The sequence below is a fragment of the Pseudoliparis swirei genome, chromosome 23 (assembly GCF_029220125.1).
Source record: "Pseudoliparis swirei isolate HS2019 ecotype Mariana Trench chromosome 23, NWPU_hadal_v1, whole genome shotgun sequence".
Classification (NCBI taxonomy): domain Eukaryota; kingdom Metazoa; phylum Chordata; class Actinopteri; order Perciformes; family Liparidae; genus Pseudoliparis; species Pseudoliparis swirei.
Window position 1 is genome coordinate 19548069 of NC_079410.1, and position 24850 is coordinate 19572918.

A 24850-nucleotide genomic window follows, 5' to 3' on the forward strand; every position below is an offset into this window, starting at 1 on the left:
CTTCGCTTTTGGTGTGAACGCACCTTTACAGCGCGTCGGGAACAAACAATCAACCCCGTGAAACAACACTCACTGTGTGGAAGGGCCATGAGCTCGCCACTGCTCAGGCGGAAGACCCTCATGGAGGAGGACTTGAGACGCTTGGCGGCCGGGCCGAGAGGAGGCGCGGCGGAGGAGGAAGAGGTCGCTTTGGGCCTGGACCCGCCGCCGGCCGCCCTGCAGAGGAGGGACGAGGAGGAAGAGAGGCCGAGCAGGGAGCGCTTCGGGCCGGCCGCGTGGCCGTCGAGCCGCAGCGCGCCGGCCTTGTGCTTGAAGCCGTCCGTGTCGATGAGCTGGTTCAGCAGGTCGATGGGAGAACCCTTGGATTCGGAGTACTCCACCCCAAAGTGCCGCAGGTGGGCCCGCGCGTGGCTGGACAAACCTTTACGAGTCTCGAACCAGGCGCCGCACAGCTGGCAGACGATGTCCTTGTTGGGGTCCACCTCCAGCGCTGCGCAAAGAGGAGACGACCAAACGTTAACCGGCGGCCGACCGAAGGACTTTCAACGGCGCTTTGCGAGAGCCACTTACTGAGGTTGAGCGGAGCGTCGTTCTCCTGCGGCGCCCAGATGGGTTTGGTTGCGACGGTGGACGAGAGGCTCGAGGTCAAGCTCCGCATTCCCCCGGTCTTGTGCTCCAGGAAGCGCAAGGGGGACGACGCGGGCAGCAGCGAGGAAATGGGGGCCTTCCTCACGACGGACGACGGGGAGCCGGAGTGCGGCGGAGCGGGATAGGCGGCGAGAGCAGGCGACGGCGTGGAGGAGGAAGAGGGCGGCGCCGCTTTGGCCAGGACGGAGAGGGGGATGGCGTTCTCGTCCGAGTCCATGTCTCCTAGCGCCTCATCCTCCGGAGGGACGGCGGAGGTCTTGGCGGAAAGGGGCTCCGGAGGAAATACGCGGCCGCCCGCGCGCCCCTCCTTGGCAATTTGGTAGAGGAGGTCGATCGGCGCCCCGCTGCTCTCCGAGACGCCGACGCCCAGCTGGCGCAGGTGAGAGCGGGCGTGGCTGGACAGCCCGCGCCTGGTCTCGAACTGGGCTCCGCACACCGCGCACCTCAGGTCGCAGACTGCGGAACACAAACGAGGCGACAGCAGCTCGTGAGACACCGCGAGGGGAGCCTCATTTTTCAGAGCGACAGGAGGCTCGGCTTATTTTAGATCCCAGAGGATGTTTCACCTCACTTACACTTCCCGTCTACAGCCCCCCCCTCCCTCCCAGTGCAGGAACACGAGTGCTGGAGGTGCTCTCATTAGCTCCTCACATACATCTGTCTACCTCCAGCGACGGGCCTCTCCGATGCTGACCTAGGGTCAGTGTTACAATCTCCCCGCTGACAGCCACGATAAAGCTCTGCTCTGGCAAATCAAATAACCCGTCGACGGTCCGGGGTCAGCGTTCCCGGTCTCTGCCGCTCACCCTTGGAGTCTGCATCCTCCCCGGGAGAGAGGCCGTCCGGGTCCACGCCGCACAGCTCGGCTTTCTGTGTCCGGCTTGAGTTCAGAGCGTCCAATGCTGGACGCTGGGGCTCCTCGTCACCCTCATCATCCTCGGCTGCTTCCTCCTCACCTAAAACATTACAGACAATAATACAAATAATATTAATAATAATGATATAGTAGTGTTATAAGTAGAGGACTGAAGAGAATAAATGCACCTTTAATAAGGCCTTACTAAGTAACTGGGAGAATAACTGTTCAAATAAAGAATGTCTGGCAATTCATTTTATGGTCCTAAAATAGGTCAGCATTTGACATGTAGCTTATTAATACATGCAACACCTCCTCTGCTCATTGCCTATCATGTATCAGCTCTTGCTAATAACAGTCGACTTCGAGGAGGTGCAGTGAAAGAATTAAAATCTAGAAATGAATCAGTTTCAAAAAGTCCTAATTGCACTCGTGTATGAAACAAACACGGAAGTCTCGTGTCTCGTTTCCCCCCCAGCAGTCAGACATTCATGAGACCCAAATAAATAAATAAAAAAGTGCCATTTTGCGACAAAACCGCGTAAATCATCGGAGACGCGCAGACAGACAATGCCGTGTGTCTGGTGGGCGGCGCTGCGCGTGTCACTTCATCTCCTGACGTGACACCTCCGCGCGCAGCGTTATAACACCGTCTATTATACCGGGGACAATGCCTCGTGTGCCGGGTGCGTTCAGGGACCCTCCGGGTCAAAGTGGACTTTGTATCCTTCAAAAGGGAGAGTGACACTACGAGCGAGAGGAGACTTCAAAAAAAGGGAGAGGGGGAAAAAAAAGGCAGGGGGGGGGGAAAAGGAAAAGAAAAAGTGATACTTCGATTATACTTCGCTGATCCGGATAAGTTGGAAGTGGAAGTAGTGGCGACTACGTTACCTGGGCAATCTCGCTCTCAGTTGATTGCAACAACAACAAAAAACATGCACGGATTCGTGCACTTGAAAGCACAGCGTGTCCTCTATCACAAAATCAAAGCAAAGTAAAATGGCGAAGATTGGGCAACTGTAGGTAATTTTACTGATCCTGCAGCATTGGAAACACGGGACGTCATCCCAGACGTGCACAATAAAGAGAGGAAAAAACCCACTGACGTGAAAAGGAAACACGAACTGAGCCCCGTAATCATCACTATTTACACGCGCGTGCAGAAACAAGCCGAAACAATAACAAGGACCCGCTTTGTGACACGCGTGTCACACGCTTTACCTGCACGGCGGTGCGCGCGACACAGAAGCTGTACAGAAGTCTTGCATGATGATGATGATGATGATGAGTTTTTTGTGTGTGTGTAAATGGCTGAATGTCTGGCTACGATGTGACAGGGGATGCGGCGCGAGACGCGATCCCGATAAGGGGCACGCGGGTGCTCGGGAATGTTCAGCGCGCGCTACTCACCGGTCCGCAACCGCAGTGCATCGGACTCCCCGGCAGCCGAAGCCAGACAGCTTCTTTTCTCTTTTTTTTGCCGCTATTGTTTGGGTCTACGGGGAGGTGGAAGCAGCCATTTTGCCCCCATATGCACCGCTAAGCTAAGGCGTGACCAATCGAGTGGAGGTTGGGATGAAATGCACCGAGTGCCACATCAACCTCTCTCCCTCTCTCTCTCTCTCTCTCTCTCTCTCTCTTTCCATTTCCATTTCCATTTGCCATTGCTGAATGAATTTGTAACAGCCTTTTTTTGAACCCTCCGGGCATCATCACTGTAAAGTTCAAAGCGCCAGATCACCATATTAACCATCAACCGCGGCAGCATCCAACGGAGAAGTTTGGATCAATAATGAGAGCTTACCTTCACTCTCTTCAACTCCGTCCTCCTCCTTCAAGCGTTGAGACGCTATCGGCGGCGCATCCGGGACGTCCTCACTCAGCGTCCTCTCGCTTGTGTCCCCCTCCAACTTTACCTCAACAATTCCTTCCCCCTCCTCAATCTGGTTCTCCTCCTCCTCCTCCTCCTCCTCCTCCTCCTCCTCCGAGGAGCTGGTGCTCCGGGGGGGAGCGGTGGGGATCACGAGGTCGGGCCTGCTGGAGAACAGCTCCCTCAGGATGTGGATCGGCGAGATGGTGACGTCCCAGTTGGTGATGCCGAAGTCGCGGAGGTGGGCCCGGGCGTGGCTGGACAGGCCGGCCCGGGTGTCGAAGCCGGCGCTGCAGAACTCGCAGTGCATCACGCTGAATGTGTCTGGGTCGAAGTTGGCAACTGTAGGGAAGGGGGGGGGGCAGCACTTTTAGACAAGGGACAGAACAAGCAGTCCAGCTGTAGGCTGGATTCTCTCAACAGCTGTTGGGTGAAGTGTCATGTGATTATGTAGAGACATTCTTGGTCCCCTGAGGATGAACCCTGTGGGTCAGTGGTTAGCAGGTCCGTCTTTTAATCAGGGGGTCGGCGGTTCAATCCCCGCCGCAGTCTATGTGTCCTTTAGCGAGACACTTGGATAGAAGCATCAGCTAAATGAAATGAAATGTCCTCGAGCTCGATGAAATGCCTCGACACATATCGGATGGATGGCCATTCAATGTGGGGCCCATTGGTGTTCCCCACAGCATGTGATGACCACTCAACCCGTTGCCTAGGTGACTTGAGTTAGTGACCTGGCAAACTAGAGACGTTCCCATCGACTTCAGCTGTTTAGTGCTAATTAGCTGATGTTAGCATGCTAAGCTAATGTAGGCCTCTCCCAGCCGGTATCCAGAAATTGGATTTATAGAAAGGGAAAGTCCACAAAGACAATCTATCCTCACACTTAAGACGACGGCTGAAACGGGCCTTCGAGAGAATAGGGTTAGCTAACGTACCGCGCGGCTCACGTCGGGGTCGATAAACAAAAAGAGCGTCGGGGCTTTGGAATCTGCACACAGCCGAGAGAGCCGCTGACCTTTTTTCTTCTTCTTCTGGTAGGAGAACTTCCTCTCGATGGCGTTGACTTCCTCGGGGGATATGAAGTGACGCACGTTGTAGCTGACGCCCACTCGGTTCAGGTGGCCCCTCACGTGATTGGCGAGCCCGATGCCGTTCAGAAACCGATCGGGGCAGTAGGGGCACTTCCTCTCCACACACTTGAGCGCCTCGGAGTCCTCGTCCATCCCGTCCGGGTCTTCGTCCAAGAAGCCCTCCGACAAGAGACGCCGCACGTGCTCCTCGTCAATGTCGCCGCCGCCGTCGTCGTCTTCTTCGCTGTCGGTGTCCGCGGGAGCGGCGGGAACCCGGTTGCTCCTCCTCGGAAAGAGCACCGCGTCGTTTTTCTCCACCTCCAGCTCGTCTTCGTCGTTCACACACTTGTCAGGGGGGAGCAGTGATGTGGCGCTCCGCTGTGCTGCGCAGTCCTCTATCAAGACAATGAATTATAATAATAAAATAAATTCAGAATAAACATCACATTTACATTTCAACAGAATGCGTACGTTAAATATGACAGAATGCGTACGTTAAATATGACATGCGTTTACATCGTTTTCATTCAGTGTAATAATCTGATTATTGCACAGTTTTTGCATTAATCCGACAGTCTTTCAGGTAAAGGGATTACACATAACTATGCTAACGGAGCTAACGGAGCTAACGGAGCTAGATTTCTGCGACAGAAATATGAGAATTAATACAATCCCTGAAACGGCATTCTTACACGAAAAGCTACTTGTTGGTGTAACAAACGTCGCGGAGCAACATTAGCATTCATTTGAAGTCGTGTTCAGTCCAAGTCTAATGTTCCCTCTACTTTTAGCTCCGTTTTTGGTCTCCACCGACTCCTGAGGGAAATATCTGCCGTTTTTTAGCCGCTAAATGGTCGTCGCGAAATTTTTACCGTTCGCCGTTTACGGTGTTCAGTTTTCGAAGGTTTTTGCGTGGAAAACAGACGCCTGCTGCAGCCTGGAATCAACACCGAGTGGTTACGGAGTGAAACAAAATATGAAATACACCTTTCATTTGATCCATTGTTTATGATTAAATAATATGTATAAGTGCAGCTTCATTGTTTTCTGTGTGATCAGGTTTTCAGACGGATGTCTCATATCCATCATCATTTACCAGCATGACAGTGTGTAGTCTGACATTGAGTCTCACCTGTGCTGGATCGGGCTCTGGTGTGCGGTTTCACTCCAACAGGTGAGTTGGCATCTCGTTGAGAACGCTCTGTGCTCGGCTCTTTGTCCTGCTCTTCTTCTTTGGTCCCTGTCAGCTTGTCATCCTCCAGAAACTTGGCCAGATCCGTCCAGGCCTTCCCTCTTTTGCTAAATCTCCTGTTGCCGGTGCGCTTGAACACCACCTGGCTCGCGGGCCGAGCTGCAGCGCCGTCTGGCGTCGTGCCGCCCTCAGAGGCAGCGGCTCCTTGCTGGCTCTCGCCTCGGGTCGCATCGTGAGAGGATCCGGATCCAGCTAGACGGTCAGAATCAAGGCCGGGCTTGGGAATTTGAGCGCCCTCGTGGGACCTCAAACGCTGGCCAGTCTCATCCGCCAGAGCGCCACTGGAGACCTCCACCGGGTGAACGAGTTTCTGGTGTTCCCTCATGACAGTGTGACTGGAGGTCAGGAAGGCACAATGACCACAGGCCAGGGAAACCGATGGCGGCCCAGGGGACTGGGGGTCAGCCAGTGTCTTTCTGTTGTGGGTCTTGATGTGATTGGCCAGCGCCTGAGGCGTTCTTGTGCTGAAGTGACACTTTGTGCAGACGAAGCGGCGGCGGCCGGCGGCAGCACCTCGGACCGGAGCCGGACATCGAACCGAATTCGGAGGAGCGGCGTCCGAGTCGAGAACTGCCGGGTCTGGTGTTGAAACCGTAGCCGGGGGAAGTGACGGACACGTCGCCGGTTCTGGGTCCAACGTTTTTCCCGCATCTCGCATCACAGCCGCGGCGTCCGAGCTCTTACCGTCGAACTTCTGAATCCCTCTCGCCTTCCCGTTTCCGTTCAGTTTCTCAATCTCCTCCAAGATCTTCAGACGGGACTCCTGGTGCCTCTTGTGGTGGTCGGCCAGTGCGAGGCGATTCGGAAGGTCCCATCCGCACTCAACGCAGCGGAATCGGCCGCTCTTTCCCGAACGCCCGCCGCCCGGGGCGCCACTCAGACAGTGCTCGACGATGTGCTCCTGCAGGTGCACCTGCTTCTTGAAGTAAATGCTACATTCCACGCAGGTGAAGATTTCGTCACCCGGCTCTTCCTCCGCTTCTTCGTCCCCTTTCCCTCCAAACTTCGTCGGCTCCTCCGCCGTTGCCTCTCCGAAGCCGGCCTCCTCAAAACCGCACACCTCTGCGCCGCCATCCAAACGCCCTGCCGTCTCGGCGCTTTGGGGTTTTGGAGGACTCGCCGTCGCCCGCTCGCCGGTCTCAGGCGACGTGCGCCTCGAGGTGCCGAGTCCGGAGAAGGGCCTGAGCAGCACCCTCTTCTTCCGGCACCGCTGAATGAATGTGCATTGAGCCCAGGGGGCGGGAGCGGGACTCTCGGGGTCCGAGTCTACAGGGAAGGTGTACACATCCTTCCCAAGCTCCTTAGTTTCTTCCCCCCTGGGCCACTTCTCCCCCTCACTATGGCCCATCTCCTCCTCCTCCTCTATTTGGCAACCGTCCTTTGGTTTTCCTTTGGAGAGGAACAGCTCGGATACATTCCACGCTTCGCTGTCTGCCACTGCGAAGAGAAAACGTCGGAGTTATGAATGGAGGCTCTCAAGTGTGCAGGCAGGGTCTGGGTTTCGCCCCGACGCCACTCACAGCCTGGCGGGCCGAGCCGAGACGTATTTGGCTCTTCTGTCGTTGTGCTCTCCTGGTCGCCGCGGCGCCCCTCCAAGGCCGGAGACCAGCTCATCTCGCCATGCAAGTGCTGCAGTTTTTCAGGTTCTTGGCAGTCTTCACGATCGGGACTGGGCCGCGTCGAGGAAGGGAAAAAGAGAGACATGACACCCCTAACCTCGCCAACTATTTTCATCAACGATCAATCGGTTAGAATAAAAAAAAGAAGGGAAGAATGTACTAATTCTAGCTTCTTAAATGCAACTACTTTCTGGTTTCTTTACTCCTCTGTGACGGCAAACTGAACATCTTTGAGTTGTGGACAGAACAACGCTGTCGAGGAAGTCATTTTGGGCTCCGGGAATGTTTACATTTTTTTAAACAATTGACAAATAGACAAATGAAAACATCCAAGGTTGGCTTTTGCTAAGAAATAAGGGACTAAAAAAAACCATACAATTATTTCAAAAATACCCTACTTCTTTTTTTTTTATACCAGAAAACATATATTGCGACACGTTATTGTGATAGAAGATTGTGTTGAGACAGCATTTGGACCCTCAAGTTGGAAAATTAAAGAGATATATTTTATGGGCCTAAATACATGGGAGTTTTCATAAGGGGCGGGGGAGAGGGGGCTATACAACTTGGACAATTTAGCAGCAGTAAAGTTTTAGTTAGTCTTTCACTTCCAGAGTTTAACGTTAGAGCCAGTTAGCTTAGCACGAAGAAGACTGGAAACAAGAGGCTCTACAACTCAAATATCCCGATGATCTGCCTTTTGTGACGTCCCTCCCTCTCTGTGTCTGGATGGTTCCCCTGAACTAAGCAGCCAACATCGCTGCCCTTCCTCCTCCTCCTCTTCCTCCTTCTCCTCATCCTCCTCCTCCTCACCCGAGTCCAGAACAAGAGGATCCTGGGCTGTGAGCTGCCAGGCCGTGCGGGTTAGAAAAGTGCTGTAGCTCCTCCTCTGTCACACACAACAGCGCACAAAACACACAACAGCATCAGCCCGTAGTTACAGTCCACAGATATCAGCGCCATCTAAATGATGTAATAACGACGGTCCCGGTAGGTATTAAGCCGTGTGTTACCATCGAGTGTTTCTCTCTCGGAGTCAGAGTCCCAGCTGAGGGAGGAAGGGAAGGCTGAGGACCTGCATCTCCTCTGTGCGCTCCTCCCCGGGTCTCCGCTGAGCCGAGCGCCCTCATCGCCGGCCTGCACCCTCGGACGCTTGGCAGACATCAGGACGTCCCTCACATTTGGAGAACATGAGGACTAGAGGGCGACAATAAAAGATTTATATATATATATATATATATATATATATATATATATATATAGTCAGATGGCACGTGACGAATGACGGTGAGGCTCAGCGGGGGCTTTTACCTGTAAGGTGCATTTGAGGGAGGCGGGGTTTTGTGCTGAGGTTGAGGGTGCGAGCCCATAGCTGGTCCCTGGGGTTAGGGGTTGCCCCGCTGCCTCCATGGTGCCCCACCCCTCCCCCCAGAGGGCAGTATGGAGTCCCACTGGTGACCAGCCGTCCTACATTGTGCAGCGTCCCCTTCTTCTGGAAGACACACACACACACACACACATAATAAAAGTTTCTCACCACTCATCCTTTATACTAACAGACAACAATTACCGTCGCAGATTGTGAGGGAAGAATCAGAAAGCAGCTGTATGGAAGTGTCAGAATCTGCAGAACCAGTATTTTATTTATTTATTTATGTTTTGGCAAGATGCAGGTTTCTGGACTCTCTGGCCTATTTTCAACCTGCCTGCTCCTAAGGAATTAAATAGGGCTCCCAGCTGGTTGTATAAATAAGTAGCTGCTCCACTCAGGCCTATGCACCCACCCTCTATCCCCCCATCCCTCTTCTAAAAAAGCAGGAAAATGCCCGGGTACATCCAGGGTGTCCCACCCGGCTGGCCTCTGCTGCTCCAGAGGACGTGGCTGGTATCGATCCCGGTCGCTGTCAGGTGACAACACCGCATCCGCGCACGATGTCGTTTAAAAAGCACCAAAACGCCCAGAAGCTGCAGGATTGCTTGTCTTTTTTAAATTCTTCTTCTCCCTCCAGTGTAAATACATAAACACTCACTGAATTCCAGGCCTGGTTTGCGGGTCGCAGCAGAAAAGGCTGGTCGCTGCTTCAAGCCCCGCTCGTCATAGTTGTCGAGGACGGCGCTGAGGCTTCCACCGCCCCGAGACGATGCTCGCCGCCGGCGGCTTCGACTGCTCGCTCCCGCGGGGACGAACTTGTCCCTCCGAGCCGCCGCCGCCGCTCAGGTCTCCGCATGGATCCCTCGAAGATGCCAGACGGAGGACTCCATGTTATTTGTCTCGCGGGCGCGCTGCGTACGTAAGTAACGTCGACGCGGAGGGCGACGAGGAAAGAGTTGTTTTTTCTTCAGAGTCGCAACGTCAAGTTGAATAAGTTCAACTTTCTTCTTTTTCTTCTAGCGGCGCCTCGGTTCACGTTATCGTGTCGACGTCGGCGTGGGAGGAGGGGAAGAGGTTTTTGTTGGTTCTAACGCGTTTTGGGTCACGACGGCACTTCGTTCTGCGAGATAATGCGAGACTACACGGGGTCCGCGCGCGGGGACGGTGAGTTATGCCGGACATCGCTTTGTGGAGACAGGTGACGGTTTCATTGTCAGTTGGTGGCATTTTAGTGTCAGTTGGTCGCCATGTTGAACAGCGTTTATAAAACACGCCGCAGACGTGAGGCGAGGACAGCTGGACCCGTTTATCTTTAGTTGGTGTCATTACATGTTATACATGTTGTAAATCTAAAACACGCCTCACTGCGAGTTATTATTATGTGTGTCTGGCGCCCTCTACTGGTCCGAGGTGGAACTGTGTTTTGTACCTTGAAGGACACTTTCCATCAAGTACTGACTCTAAAAGTAAAGTGTTAACACCACAATGTACAGCATTTTAATTAAGCAAACTTATTAGCGTCTAAATATACTATAAGCAGGCCACTAAAAGTAAAAGTACTCTATCTATACATATAGTGTATATAGAGTATAGTTATTTGTGCTTTAATGTGTAAACATGACTAATGCGGCTGGTTTTAGTTACTTTATTCTACTGCTGGGTAGCTTGGGAATTTACCCACAGGGACCAATATAATATCTTATTAATATAACGTATCATTTATGTATTACATGATAATAACTTTGTTTATTACCTTTTTGATTTTAATAACATGAAGCAACCAGCAAATTATCAAATACATGTACTGGAGTAAAAAGTAAAATATTTACATCTGAATTGTAGTGAAGTTTATGTATAAAGTAAAGTATAATCATAAGTCAAATACAAATAGAAATGTAATGTAACGACGGTAGGAGTAAATGTACTCAGTTAATCTCCCCGACTCACATCGACGAATAATCTCACCAGATTTCATGTAGCACACGTCATAGTGTTTAAAAGGAAGCGGCAACAATCAGAATAAAACAAATATTTATTGGGTTTGAGTTTTTGGTTCACTCGAGCTCCCTCTTGCCAAGCGGATCATTTTCCTTTCTTGACTTCCTAAAAGGAAGGAAATAGGGAATGAAACTGGTATGCAGTATATTCAGAACTGTTACAAAATACATCAATGTAAAAGTAACAACCCATCGCAGTACAGTATTATCAGTAGAATTCACTTAAAGTATCAAACGTATTTATTCTGCAGTGAATTTGGCCTCTTTTGTTATCTCATATTTATAGAACTAGACCTCTTTGAGCGTCAAATAGTCATTTAAATTAATCCCCCTGAGAGGTTCAGGGAGTAGCTACAATATGTTCAGGAAAAAATACAATATTTTCAAGTAAGGTACAAGTACCTCCACGTTCTACTTAAGTGCAGGACTTACACAAACCAAATAAAGGAGAGCCATCAGTTGTGCAAAGTACCCGGGTCTGTCCTGACATGTCCAGAAGGGAGGGTTAGGGGGCGAGGGCCGCCACGCCTCGATGGAACACGGCTGCAGGCTCTCGCCTCATGGCAGCGTCGGAAACACACCAGGGCAACGCTGCCCAAAAGAAATATCATTTTGCCCCTGATATCCCCAGGAGAGGCGCAAAAAATGCCCCCATGATTTTGATAATTTACTAGCGTTTTGTTGTGTGTGTCCTATCTGTCGTGCCGGTACTAGGCAGGTACACAACAACAAAATCAATAAATATAATTTTGAATGATAAAAAACAAAGAAACACGTTATAATTGTTAATAGTTGTTTAAAAAAATGTCTGAATAAATAACCACAAATAAATAATAATACAATTGAATATGATTGTCTGATTTGTTTTGTTTGTTCTAAGAAAACACTTTGAATATGTAAACTACTGCCTAAAAGTCTTATTATTGCCATTTGATGACTATTGCTCATAAGCCTAAATAAGTCTATTTATTTTTCAACAAAGGTTAAAAGTTATTTCACAAGTTTAAAAAAAGTGCCCCAAATTTCTTTTTAAATTCCCCTGGATTTGAGGCAGTGAGGGAAAAAATTACCCCCTAAATTTGTTTTACATTTCCTACCCTGCCTCAAGGCATTATGGGCAATTCTGAGCTGGACTTCTGTTCCGGACATTGACTCGTTTTCCTCTCGGGGGTCGGCTGACCGGCTCGTACGTACCCCGTAGTGTTCCCAGCCTCTGATCTCCTCGTAGAGCGCGTCGCCGGGACAGGAAGTGCTCACCACCTGCCTGTGGCCCTGCAGCACGAAGTCGGAGACCAGTCGCCCGCCGCCGACGGCGCAGGACGCCAGCCGATCCCTCACCAGCCCCATGGAATGCTGGGAGGGAACCGCGGCGCCGTAGTCGCCGATGAAGGAAACCCCGTAGCCCACGGAGTTGTGCCCCAGGGTGTGGGCCCCTTGCCAGAGCCAGCCCCGGCCCTCGTAGATGTACCCGTCGGAGCCGGCGACGAAGCTGTCGAGGGGACGCGAACTTTAGACGCCTGTGAGTCGGGGCGCGGGGGCGGACCGTTTGGCCGCGAGGCCGTACCTGTAGCCGATGTCGTCCCAGCCTCGGTCCTCCTGGTGGAAGCGCTGCATGGAGCGCATGTCGGCGGCGCAGCGCTCGAAGGTCAGGCACGGGTCGCCCGGCGTGGAGGTGTGGTGGATGAACATGAAGGAGAGGGGGAGGGTCAGGTTGGTGGGGGTCCCTCGGTACGGCCGAGCGCCCCACATGCAGCGAGGGATGATGGGCGGGCAATCTGAGATAAGATAAGATATATACTTTATTAATCCCCAAGGGGAAATTAGTTCTCTGCATTTAACCCATCCTGAGTTATTAAGGAGCAGTGGGCTGCAGTGATGCGCCCGGGAAGCAGCTGGGGGTTCAGTGCCTTGCTCAAGGACACTTTGACTTGCAACTAATGGGGAGAGCCGGGATCGAACCCACAACCTTGGGGTTGCAGGACGGCCCCCTTACCCCATTGAGCTACAGCCGCCCCCAAAATCTGCAACGGGGACGTGTGAACGCAGGACGTGACCATGACGAGAGCTTCTCGGGTCCTTTCACTCACCGACGTACTGACGGACGAACTCCTTCATCGCCTCGGTCGCCGAAGCCGCCAGCTGCTTCTTCTCCTCCGCCGCCATCTTGGAGCGCCCCGTCAGCCTCCGCCGCAGCGCCGCCGCTTTCACCACCTGCCTGGCGAGCGCCGGCGGGGCGACCAGCCCCCCGAAGTTCTCCCTGCGGCGCCGGCCGAGGAGGCGCGGGGCGGCGTCCGCTCCCGCGCTCTCCGGCCGGCGGGCGTAGTACTCCGCCAGCAGGCCGCTGAGCAGGAGGGGCCGCCGGCCTTCGGCGGAGACCTCCGTCCCGAGGACCACGCCGTCCACGCCGCCGTTCACCCGAGCGGCGGTGAGCGCGGCGGAGGGCCCGCCGAGGAGGGTGAAGACCCGAGGGGAGGCGACGCTGTCCCAGCAGCCGTCCGGTCCCAGGAGAGCGGCGCCGTCCGGGGCTCTGGCCAGAGTGAGCTGGTACAGGCCCCGCGCGCGGCCCGCCGCCCGGGCGAGGAAACCGGCCTCGATGCCGAGGAGGAGCGGCGCCAGGGCGACGGTGGTGCCGTCGGGCGTCAGGGCGACGCCTTCCTCTCTGCCGTCCTCGGTCACCCTGTGACGCACGGCCGCGCGGAGGTAACCCGAGAGGCTCGCGTCCAATCGGGGAACGTCGGAGACGTTGCCGAGGAAGTGGCGGACGAACGCGTCGTCGAGGCCGGCGGCGCCGCGCAGCCTCCTCAACACGGCCAGCGGGCCTGACCCAAGAGCGCCGGCCTCCACCCGCCTCACCGCCTCGATGAAGTCATCCATGTGGCGGGACGACGGAGCTGGGGACAAGGACAGGAAACATGCGGGTGACTCGACCTCCGTGAGCCTCGACGAGCTCGGACACGGGCCCGGCAGAATCAAATCGAGTCGGAGGAAAAGTTTAAGTCGAGAATCTCTGAGAAATCTCTGGGGAACAAAAAAACCCTAAATGCACTGGAGTCGGTGCAGTTTCTGCCGCCACATTGAGTCCAACACATTGTCACTGAACTGGTGATCACAAGCGGACGAGTTTACCTTGGGCGTACGTGCCGAGCAGCACCAGGACCAGGGCCAGGGCGGGTCTCCAGCAGCCGTGAGCCATCCTGAGGCAGGAGCGACTCCAAATGTCTGTTCCACTTGTTGCCTCCTGTCATTTATACAAGTCCCCCCACACACACACACTCCCCCCCCTGTGTATAATAAGTGGGCGATTATGCAATTGTTGATTTAGTGTAGATCCGCCTGCGTTCAGCCCGCCGCCGTGGCCCACTGAGCATTGTGGGAAAGGGGCACCTGCCGGGCTCAAGGTCTTTCCACGCACAGCGCCGGACGCAGTCTCTTTTGAGAAATTCCCAAGTTCCCCGTTAACGCTCCGTCTCCACGTTAATGCGGCTGGTGCTGGTGAAAAGGAGAGAAAACCTTTCTGGGAATAAAAAAAGCAGCCGGCGGTAAACTTCCCTCCGCAGTACTAATCACTGGCACTCCTCTGAGGCAATGAGCGTATTCCGGTGGATTTTCTGAGAAAGATGAAGAGGTGCTCCACAATGGTTGGGACCGAGGCTGCATGTCAAGACAAGAACAGGAAGTGGTTGTAGTCTACGGCTCGACTGGGAAGTACATTGCAGAAGGTCGGGGATGCCAAAAACAAAGGTCAAAGATATGAATTTCTAATCTGTAATGGTAAAGACCTTTTTAGAGGGAGAACGATAAGGTGCCTAAAATGACTCCACAAGCATTACATTAATTTGTATTTTTCTGGAATAGTCACAATAACTAGTTCCTATCATAGACTTTTTTTATGTGCCAACATTTTCTTCCCCCAACATTGCTCTGCTTCATAGAAATGCAATATGTTTACACCGTGACCTTTATTCACCTTCTCGAGGGAACATTAAAAAAAGTATTACGTTGTTTGCCAGTAAATTCTATTTTAGAGTGACCTTGACATTTTGCCAGGAACAAGAGATAAAAGTGACCGAGTTCGCCCGCTGTTTCTCTGCTCATCAATGGACACCCTGTCAATTAAACAACAAATTAATACATATAAATAAAATAGAGGTGTTTGAGTTATTACTAGACACGGATGCACTTGTGAATAATTAGAAGGGAACAAAATTACACATGAGAGCAAAAAATATGTATAAACTACAATTGTATTTAACAGTTTTACATACACTATAGCCTCCACTTGAACCGTGGATACATATGTCCACTATGGTAACTGTAGTCGTTGTTGATGCGGTGACTCTCCGGTCCGCTAGAGGGCGCAGGGCAATGTAAACCATGGTTGCAATGCGAGACTATTGAGAAAGTAACAGAAGAAGAAGAAGACGGAAGCTACACTGCTCAGTCGCTCGTCTCTTCCGCAACGCGGTAGGTTTATCTTTCAAGAAATACGTCCTGTTCATCATATAAGTCATCTACTCTGTATTTGTGTTTTTGTATTTTAAACTGGCACGTGTTCACAGTTCGAAGGGCTCGCGTGCAGTTTGCTTTTTCTAATCGGAAAGTACTCGCTAGCATGTTTGGCTCGGGTAGCTAGCAGCTAACGTTATTGGAGATCAGCTGTCTGAGTCCTGAAGGCTCGCGAGTTGATTTAAATATGACGTCATTTGTATCGACGTGATGGGAGAACCAGAGGCGCCTTCTCTCTCGTTCTAGTGAACCGATGAAACGCCACCGTGGAGAATGTGACGTCATTGACGGTACATTAGTGGTTCATTGATTAGTTGATCAACAGAACACTTTGCTGAGAGATGCAGCATTTCAATAATGTGCCCAGAGTTGCAGCTTTTCTTGTTTTATATTGGAATATATATTTTTAACTGGTGGTTGCTGAAAACAGGCAATATGGGATATTGATTTTGCTATTACAGACTATTGATTAATCTGAATAGGAAGACCGGTAAATTGCAGCAAGCCTGCAAAAAAAGCTTTTAGAGTCAGAAGTGCAGATCTGATATCTGCATGAAGGAGTTTTCCCCAACATGATGGAAGTGGGCTTAAATGTGAAGTCGCCATTGGCTGCTTGTATTCGTAGTCTGACATGCGTGGCCCACATGTCTTAACATCACACGGTGGAGACTGTCCACATTTACAGGCTCCTTCACTTGGGAGGTGGGAGGCCTGATGGCACAGTTACATCAGGACTTCTGGTTTGAAGTTTTTTACCAAGGGTCATAATGTGCAGATTGTCAATACATGCAATGGTCTAGAAATATATGCTAGAGATCATGTTTTAATGCATAAAATCCACCGCAAAACTCTTGGCTCATTTAAAAAAACGTAAGTATATCTGTATCCAGTGCTTTCCTGGAACAAAGTACGCTACCTGCCTGTGTTTGTCGGTAGATACTAACCTGTGCCGTGGACCACCGCCAGAAAATGGACACGCGGTTCACCCGAGGCAAGTCCAACATCTTGGAGCGACCTCTGACCCGGCCCAAGACGGAGGTCAGCGTGAGTGCGTTCGCCCTCCTGTTCTCGGAGATGGTCCAGTACTGTCAGAGCCGCGTGTACTCTGTGTCGGAGCTGCAGACGCGCCTGGCGGACATGGGCCAGAGCGTCGGCGCCAGCCTGCTGGACGTCCTGGTGCTGAGGGAGAAGAACGGCAAGAGGGAAACCAAAGTGCTGAACATGCTGCTCTTCATCAAAGTGAGAAAACAGAAAACCCGAGTTGACTCTTAAACTAAATATATATATATATTATTTTTATATATACTATATTTGTATTTATATATATATTTTTTAATATATTTGATATATTATTTATTTATATATATATTTTCTATATATGTTATATATTTATAAATTTTCTTCTATATATAAATATATATATATTTTCTTCTATATATGTTATATATTTTTACATATTTATAAATGTTCTTCTATATATATATACTCTCTTCTCCTTTTTAGGTTAACGTCTGGAAGTCTTTGTTTGGGAAGGAAGCCGACAAGCTGGAGCAGGCCAACGACGACGACAAGACTTACTACATCATCGAGAAGGAGCCGCTCATCAACGCCTACATCTCCGTGCCCAAGGAGAACAGCAGCCTGAACTGCGCCGCCTTCACGGCGGGCATCGTGGAGGCCATCCTCACGCACAGCGGCTTCCCCGCCAAGGTCACCGCCCACTGGCACAAGGGCACCACGCTGATGATCAAGTTTAACGAGTCGGTCATAGCCAGGGACAAGACTCTGGACGGCAGATGAGGAAGACCGGAGAGAGAGAGAGGGGCGGTTTTGTCGATCGCCCCAGTGAGACGTGAAGTCATCCAGGTCCAGGCTGCTGTTTGTCCCTGACTGAACTTCCTTGTGTTGACTTCTGAGACGGGAGGGACTTAATGGACGGACGACCGCACCATGCTGAGCCACGGCGACAGCAGGAAACATGCAGCTCGTTGTTCAATGCTCCACGTTTTGTTTTTGTGGATCATCTCAACATCACTTTTTATTTCACATCGTCACATCACGGATGATTCGGGGAGGGGGGATATTGGGTAATACTGTGACCACATCGTAAAAAATTACTTTAATTAAATGACCCCTTCGGCTCTAGGAGAATTGTGACGGCCCTTTTTTTACACTTTTTTGTATCAACTTAATAATTAATTGAAGAAACACTCCAATTATTTGTTGATAAAAGTGATTGTAATGTGCATCCATGGCCTCATTGGATGAAAGTAAACCAACCAAACGAAGACAAGATAATTAGAGCATCCCTTGTTTATACAATGATAATAAAGGATATTGTCACAACAGAGGCTACAAAATATTCTAGTATAAAAGACAGAGATCCGGACATGAGATTTAATTTTTGTTTTCATTCCAGTGTAACTGCATCTGCGTGTTTTATGTCTGAAATAGATTCATAGTCCAGGCCGTAGCTAGCATCACGACACGTGGGCATATCGTCACCATTTTTTACTTGAATATATTGTTGTTTTATTTAGTGTCACTTTGGGGTTAATATTAACCAAACAAAACATACACATTGGGGTTTTATGCGCTGGCTACAATAAATTTGAATACTAAATAAAGCTTCAGCGTTCCTCCTTCCTCCCCCCAGAATGTTATCCCTTATGGCAGCGTGACAAAAGAATTGAACGCCTTAAATAAAATGTGATAAAATCCAAATAATGAGTGACTGACGAACTTTTTTGGTTGCTGTGGGAGGGATATTACCATGTAACCCAATGCGTGACGTCATTTTATCTCAGCCTCCTGCTCATCATGCACCGTGTGTTTGCCTGTTAACCGTGAATAAAGCTTTAATAACAGTCAAATATATATAAATGCTGACGTGGTACCTGCACGGACACTTTGAGAGAGAAAGCACGTCATGATGGGTTGTTTCTTCCTCGGAGCCGGCGCAGCGCAGACGTCAGTCACGTGGCGGAGTCACGTGCTCAGCAGCAAGCCGCTGCGGTGTGTTTACATTGTGTCCTCATCCACACTCCGCGACCGACGAGCATCCCTCTGATGCGCGGTGGACTTAAGTTTGATGAATTCGTGCAGATGATGACGTCATCCTCCATCTTGCCCGCGTGAACGTCGCCATGGCGTCTCCCGGTCCCACCTGCACCCACGATGGAGCCACAGGTCAGTCTGGACGCCCTCTTTCTCCCGGCTACGGGCTCCCGGTCTTTCGAAAGACATGTTTCGTATAAACAGCTTCCGGTTAGAGTGACCAAGGTCGCGCGCCGTTCACGCGACGACGGGTTTTTTTACAAGCGAGTTCACGCGCTCGTTTGTCGCGAGCGCGCTCGCGACAAACCTCGCCGGCCTGTCGAGACAGGTGTGCACTGTGTTCTGAAAACCGATGATGTCATCTTCTTGAAATCTAAAATGTCCTGCGCAGGAGAGACCGATTATCTGTACGATTAATCGGTTTTAGTCGGTCAAACAGCATGCGCCTAAAGTGAGGTCATCAAATGTTCCAAAAACCACAAGCTACTCAAGGTACTAACATGTGAGATCTATCAAATATAAAATAAAATTGTGTTGAACAATTTTATTTATCACTTATCTAAATAGTTGCAGATTGAATTTCTGCTGATCAGCACAAACGTGTTTTAATTAAATAACTGTTGCATTACCACATGGGGTGACTGTGGGTCAGTGGTTAACAACATAATCAGGGAGTTGTCGGTTCAATCCTCGCCCTCGTCGATGTCTCCTTGAGCAAGACACGTAAGACACTTAACCCTGGATTGCTCCCTGCAGATGGACTATGTAACTTGTCTTTGAGTTCCTTAAAAAGCAATTAAATGCATTATTATTATAACCTGGTAATAACTGGGAGCTCGATTCAAGGTCACAATGTGTCTGCCCCCCACACACACACACACTCTCACCCATAAACACTTTCTAAAAGGGTGACCCCAGATCACTTTTAATATTTGGTTGACGCTGTTGATGATCTGTGTTTCCCAGAGAAGGACCGGCTCCTCTCCTCCGTCACTAACTATGGGAGCCCTCGTCCCACGTCTCTGGTGGGCTCCGAGACCCCTCATCAGAAGCAGCAGGAGGAGGAAGAGGAGGAGGAGGCCCTAAGGAGGAAGCTCAAGTACTTCTTAATGAGCCCTTGCGACAAGTATCACGCCAAAGGACGCAAGCCCTACAAGCTCGGCCTGCAGCTGCTGAAGATCCTCATTGTGACGGTGCAGGTGGGTCCAGATCTGTGTGGTCTTGTGGTTTTGATGACATCACAGCGTGAGGAGTTAAATATGATCATTCCTTGGTTGGGTCTCCAGTTGGTGCTGTTCGGGCTGAGCAACCAGATGGCGGTGACCTTCAGAGAGGAGAACACGGCCGCCTTCAAGCACCTGTTCCTGGAGGGCTACAAGGACGGCGCTGCGCAGGCCGTCCACACGCAGCAGGAGCTGTACGGACGCATCCACTTCGCCGTGGAGCGGGTCAGTGAAGAAACTAAAAAGGGGCGAATTTGGCTCCCGAAATACAAGAAAAAACACGTTTTCATGACATATGCAGATAATAATAATAGTTAGTTTGCCCTGGTTTTGAGATGTTGTTTGGCAACACTGAGGGAGAACTTCCACTAACATTGTTGTTGTTGTTGTGTATTTCATTCAGTCAATCATTGTAATACAATACAATATTATTCGATATAATATACAAAACAGAAAGACTGAAAAGTTTTAGGCAGAAGCAGAAATGCTTATATATTCCTATTCTAAATTATTATTATCAAATAAATCAGATAATTAACATTAAAAAAATAAAAAGAATACATATAATAAAATATATATATTTACATACATCTTCCATATACATACATATCAATCACACTTATAACCCTCATACATTGTTTTATGAATAATCCTTTTGAAAACCAAAAATGAGTTGACCATTCTTACATCCATTTTAACGTTCCATAATTCGTCTGGAAGCCGAAACATCCCAAAGAGATCAGGAAGTAAATATACACTACTGTTCAAAATTTGGGGTCACTTAGAAATGTCCTTATTCTTCAAAGCATTGTTTTTATCAATGAAGATAACATTAAATTAATCAGAAATACACTTTATACATTGTTAATGTGGTAAATGACTATTCTCTGGTGTTTAATGAAGTCTCTACATAGGTGTTTAGAGGACCATCTCCAGTGTTCTAATGGTACGGCGTGTTATCGCCTTAGAAGACTAACGGAGGTGTAGAAAACCCTAGAGAACCCTTTTTATTTGAGCGCAGCTGAAAACAGTTATGCTGCTAAGAGAAGCTATAAAACTGTCCTTCCTTTGAGCGACAAGATTGAAAAACAAAATTAAGATTTCAAATAAAAATCATTATTTCTAACTGTGTCAATGTCTTGAATATATTTTCAATTAATTTATTTCAATTAATTTGATAAATAAAACTGGGTTTTCATGGAAAACACAAAATTGTCTGGGTGAGCCCAAACTTCTGAACGGTATTGTATATATTTAGTAATTTAATCCTCTGCTTTTCTTCCCCCCCTCAGTACTCGGCGCTCCCTCAGATCTCTCTGGGCCGCTACGCGTACGTTTTGGGCGTCGGCGTGAAGGGGAGCGCGCTCTCCCTCTGCCAGCGCTACTACAGGAGGGGCGTCATCGACCCCGTCAACGACACCTTTGACATCGACCCCCGCGTCGACACCGGTAGGTCGCTTGAGTCGGTCTCTGGGTAATCAACGTTTAAAAAGACTAAAACAGCAGCCGCGGTATTAACTGTGTTTCCTTGTCCCTTAAGGAAAAGAGTGTCAGTGAGTCATTGGGAGGTTGCCCTACTTTAAAAGGCTCGGAATAGTTCCGACAAAAAATAACGCAACACCAAAGTTTGTTTCCCCTCGCCTTGGGAAAGGAGTTATTTGCATACAGCTGCTGATTTGGCAGAAATGTCTTTTGGCAATGTGCGATAAAATCATGTGACATATGAAAAGTCTCCTGGGGGCCCGATGCTGCATTTTCAACACTATGAGGGAGTCTGGTTCGCGTGATGAGGGAAACATCCCATGTGGTATTTTGTGTCGTTCCTCTCATGCTATTTTCTGTGTTTTCCCCCCAGAATGCATTGGAGTGAATCCACCGACTTACAGTTTGGCTTCAGGAAACGGAGACTACAAGAATTTCACTCTCAAGTTTTATAAGTCAGATTCTATTAAGTCTATTTTTAGTGTTGTTGTTTTTTACGTTATAAATATAAAAAATGTGCGATTCTTGTCTTTTTTTGAATGGCGTGAACCATTCAAACATCATTCTCTTTCAGGCTGATCAACGTCACGATCGACTTCCAGCTGAAGGCCATCAACATTCAGACGATCATAAACAACGAAATCCCCGACTGCTACACCTTTGCCATCACGGTGAGCCGATTGTTTCTATCTGAATGAGCAGCGGACCCCGACGTGGCCTCGTCGATCACACCCGTGTGTGTGTGTGTGTGTGTGCAAGTTGTGGGTGAAATTCCCCGTGTGTGTTTACTCTGGTTCTCATTGCCGTCAGATCGTCATGGACAACATGGCGCATAGCGGCAAAGTTAAGATCAGCCTGCAGAACGAGGCGTCCATAAAGGAGTGCAGAGACCCCAACGTGTCCGGACACGGTGAGACTCATCTTTGTGTCATCCTTATGGTCGGCCATGTTTTGATCCTCCTCCTCCTCCTCCTCTTCCTCCTCCTCCTCCTCCCTCAGCTGAAAGCTACGCCCGGGAGTTCCTGGACGTGCTGGTGGCGTTCGTGTGCCTGCTGTCCCTGGTGCTGTGCGGCCGCTCCATCCTCAGAGGCGTCGTCCTGCAACACGTGAGAAAGCGGCCCGAGTGTTTGTGTTTTCATGGTGTGACATTTAAAAATAAATAAATAGGGTTTTGCTTCGGTCACCGGAGCCACGGCGAAATCGGTGGCCAAAGGATGTTGAGAAATCAACTTTTTTTAGTTTGACTGTGCTCAATATATTTAGTTGACTCACGCACAGAAGTTAAGGTGCTTGGTGGAGTATTTTAAATGATTTTCCTCCCTCGTAAAATATTTGCAAAGACATTTAAAATAAGATAACTAATATCCCAAGAGTTGTTATTAAAACAATGTATTCCCTTTAAAAAATATATATATATTTATTAACTTTCTGGTTGATCAGCAGAGAAAAGCTTTTATCTCTTGTTCCTGGCAAAATGTCAAGCTCACCTTAAAATAGAATTTACTGGCATTCCATTTTATAATAAATATAAACTAGAACGGGCACTCGGTAGAGCGCATACCTTCGCATATCACAAGATTGGGCATTGAATTATGAACATTTTGGTAGTTGCATGCCAATTGGATAAAAATTGGTATGGTATGGTAAAAAGAAGATGTTGACCTATCCATGACCTTGACCTTTGACCCGATTGATCCCAAAATCTAATCAAATGGTCCCCGGATAATAACCAATCATCGCACCAAATTTCATGCGATTCGGTTTAAAACTTTTTTTGTTATGCGAATAACATGCATACAAATAAATAAATAAATACACGGTGATCAAAACATAACCTTCCGCATTTTCAATGCGAAGGTAATAACTTAATATTGCTAAACCTTCTACTTTTTTTATATTTCCCCTCTAGAAGGTGAATAAAGGTCATTGTGTAAACCGATTGCATTTTGATGAAGCAGAGCAATGTAATATCCTAGTGGGTTATTTGTGGGTTATTCTTCCACTGTATGTGAATATGACGTTTAAAAACACACCATAGCAGCCGTCTTTGTCGTCACCCTGCAGGAGTACGTGCGTTTCTTTAAGCGCCGCCTCGGCCGCGGCGTGCGCTGGGGCGACCGAATGGAGTTCATCAACGGCTGGTACATCCTGCTCATCGTCAGCGACATGTTCACCATCGTCGGCAGCTTCATCAAAATTGGGATCGAGTCCAAGGTAATGCGATAAAACACATTTTTAAAAAACATTTTAAAAAAACATCAGAGTTCCTGGTAATAAGTGACGTCGGCCGTTGTGCCGCAGACTCTGTCGTCATACGACATGTGCGGCATCCTGCTGGGCACCTCCACCCTGCTGGTGTGGGTGGGAGTCATCCGCTACCTCAGCTTCTTTCAGAAATACAATGTAGGTGGAAAAAACACACGCATAAAGCTCACGTCTTATCCCCTCTTTGTTTTCTCTAAATACATATTGTGCCCTCCGTCTCTCAGATCTTGATCGTGACTCTGTCGGCTGCGTTTCCCAACGTGATTCGCTTCTCCTGCTGTGCGGCGGTCATTTACATGGGATACTGCTTCTGTGGCTGGATTGTGCTGGGGCCCTATCACACCAAGGTACCACACACACACAGACACACACGCACACGCACACATGTACTCTAACAAGGGATGAGTCAGTCTCAACAGCCTAATTATCATAAAATGCCCTCCAGCGTGTATCTTCTTCGCAGCTGTGTATAATTAATGAGAGAACATTGACATTCATTAAATATGAATCATGGCAGCATTCAGTGGATGGATCTGTTTTTGCTCGGCGTCATGGGGAGAGCGTTCAAAAAATCTTAAATAGAGCAAACTTCACAAATGCACAAAAGTAAATGAAATAAAAGTTCCCGGCCCGACAGAAATATGTCTAAAAGTCATTTTTTGCACAGAATTGTGTTACAATTTACAGTTTAAGACATAAAAAAAAAAAAAAAAAAGGAGTTCTCCAGTGATTTAGTATCGCTCCTCCATAAAGTCAGGTGACCAGACTTTTCTTGCCTGTTATGGTCAATCTACACGTCAAAACGTCACGTTTCAAGCCCGCGATAACGCCGATGACATCATCGGGGCCACAGCCTGTGAACGGGAGCACCCTGTGTCTCCGTGTGCAGTTCCGCTCGCTGTCCACGGTGTCGGAGTGCCTGTTCTCTCTGATCAACGGGGACGACATGTTCGTGACGTTCCACGAGATGGAGAGGAGCGGCACGCTGGTGTGGGTCTTCAGCCAGGTGTACCTCTACACCTTCATCTCCCTCTTCATCTACATGGTGCTGTCCCTCTTCATCGCGCTCATCACCGGAGCCTACGACACCATCATGGTACGGTTCCCACTGGGGTTCTTCGCTGTGGGTTAGTGTGTGTGTGTGTGTGTGTGTGTGTGTGTGTGAGAATATGCTCAGCTTTACGTTTGTCCTCCCGTAGGCTCAGACGCAGGAGCAGGTGAGGGTCAGCGACCTGCACGCGTTCATCGCCGAGTGCGCCGACACGCCCAGTTCTGGCAAGTTCCGTGGGCCTGAGGGGTCGTCGTGCTCCTTCCTCTGCTGCTGTGACTGAGGAGGAGGAGGAGTGAAGGGGGGAGGAGGAAGAGGAAGGAGGAAGAGGAGGAGGAAGAGGAAGGAGGAGGAAGAGGAGGCAGCGGCCCAGAGCATGTAAGCTCTGTGTGTGTGTGTGTGTGTGTGTGTATAAATGTGTGTGTCTGTGTATATATATGTCTGTGTGTGTGTCTGTGTGTGTGTGTATGTGTGTGTGTCTGTATTTGTGTGTGTCTGTGTGTATAAATGTGTGTGTGTCTGTGTGTATGTGTGTCTGTGTGTTTATGTCTCTGTGGGTGTGTGTATGTGTGTGTGTATGTA

General features: G+C 49.4%; 4 protein-coding genes across 6 annotated transcripts in view; 2 read left to right on the forward strand and 2 right to left on the reverse strand.

The window, feature by feature from the left end:
• The window catches only part of LOC130188604 (protein Wiz-like), a 10300-nt gene extending 863 nt beyond the window's left edge, over window positions 1-9437 (reverse strand). The window contains exons 1-11 of the mRNA XM_056407006.1: window positions 9349-9437; window positions 8630-8810; window positions 8332-8515; window positions 8132-8207; window positions 7220-7368; window positions 5580-7136; window positions 4393-4842; window positions 3309-3716; window positions 1455-1604; window positions 571-1104; window positions 74-490 (exon numbers count right to left, since the gene is read on the reverse strand). Of these exons, the coding sequence (XP_056262981.1) occupies window positions 74-490; window positions 571-1104; window positions 1455-1604; window positions 3309-3716; window positions 4393-4842; window positions 5580-7136; window positions 7220-7368; window positions 8132-8207; window positions 8332-8515; window positions 8630-8728 (4024 nt within the window). The 5' untranslated portion in view covers window positions 8729-8810; window positions 9349-9437. The remainder of the gene's footprint in view (window positions 1-73; window positions 491-570; window positions 1105-1454; window positions 1605-3308; window positions 3717-4392; window positions 4843-5579; window positions 7137-7219; window positions 7369-8131; window positions 8208-8331; window positions 8516-8629; window positions 8811-9348) is intronic.
• Window positions 9385-18060, forward strand: trappc5 (trafficking protein particle complex subunit 5). 3 transcript variants are annotated; one of them, XM_056407850.1, is made up of 3 exons: window positions 9385-9609; window positions 16130-16432; window positions 16697-18060. In XM_056407850.1, exons 1-3 carry the CDS (start codon window positions 9460-9462, stop codon window positions 16991-16993), a joined length of 750 nt encoding a protein of 249 aa, XP_056263825.1. In that variant the 5' UTR covers window positions 9385-9459; the 3' UTR covers window positions 16994-18060. The 3 variants fall into 3 exon arrangements, with proteins under 3 accessions (XP_056263825.1, XP_056263827.1, XP_056263828.1); XM_056407852.1 differs by lacking the exon at window positions 9385-9609 and adding an exon at window positions 15083-15151; XM_056407853.1 differs by lacking the exon at window positions 9385-9609 and adding an exon at window positions 15093-15151 and having other exon boundaries at window positions 16160-16432.
• On the reverse strand, window positions 10705-13923 carry pglyrp6 (peptidoglycan recognition protein 6). Its single transcript, XM_056407845.1, has 5 exons — window positions 13814-13923; window positions 12775-13578; window positions 12252-12462; window positions 11882-12176; window positions 10705-10793 (listed from the first exon to the last, which is right to left on the reverse strand). The coding sequence occupies exons 1-5, from the start codon at window positions 13878-13880 to the stop codon at window positions 10773-10775; spliced, it is 1398 nt and encodes a 465-aa protein (XP_056263820.1). The 5' UTR covers window positions 13881-13923; the 3' UTR covers window positions 10705-10772.
• A 55-nt stretch (window positions 18061-18115) lies between the features above and the next one.
• On the forward strand, window positions 18116-24586 carry LOC130189150 (mucolipin-1-like). The gene is made up of 13 exons (XM_056407844.1): window positions 18116-18382; window positions 19217-19449; window positions 19537-19698; window positions 20766-20922; window positions 21329-21410; window positions 21530-21626; window positions 21766-21865; window positions 21955-22061; window positions 23020-23169; window positions 23257-23358; window positions 23445-23567; window positions 24110-24316; window positions 24420-24586. Exons 1-13 carry the CDS (start codon window positions 18340-18342, stop codon window positions 24549-24551), a joined length of 1695 nt encoding a protein of 564 aa, XP_056263819.1. The 5' UTR covers window positions 18116-18339; the 3' UTR covers window positions 24552-24586.
• Window positions 24587-24850: the final 264 nt, after the last annotated feature.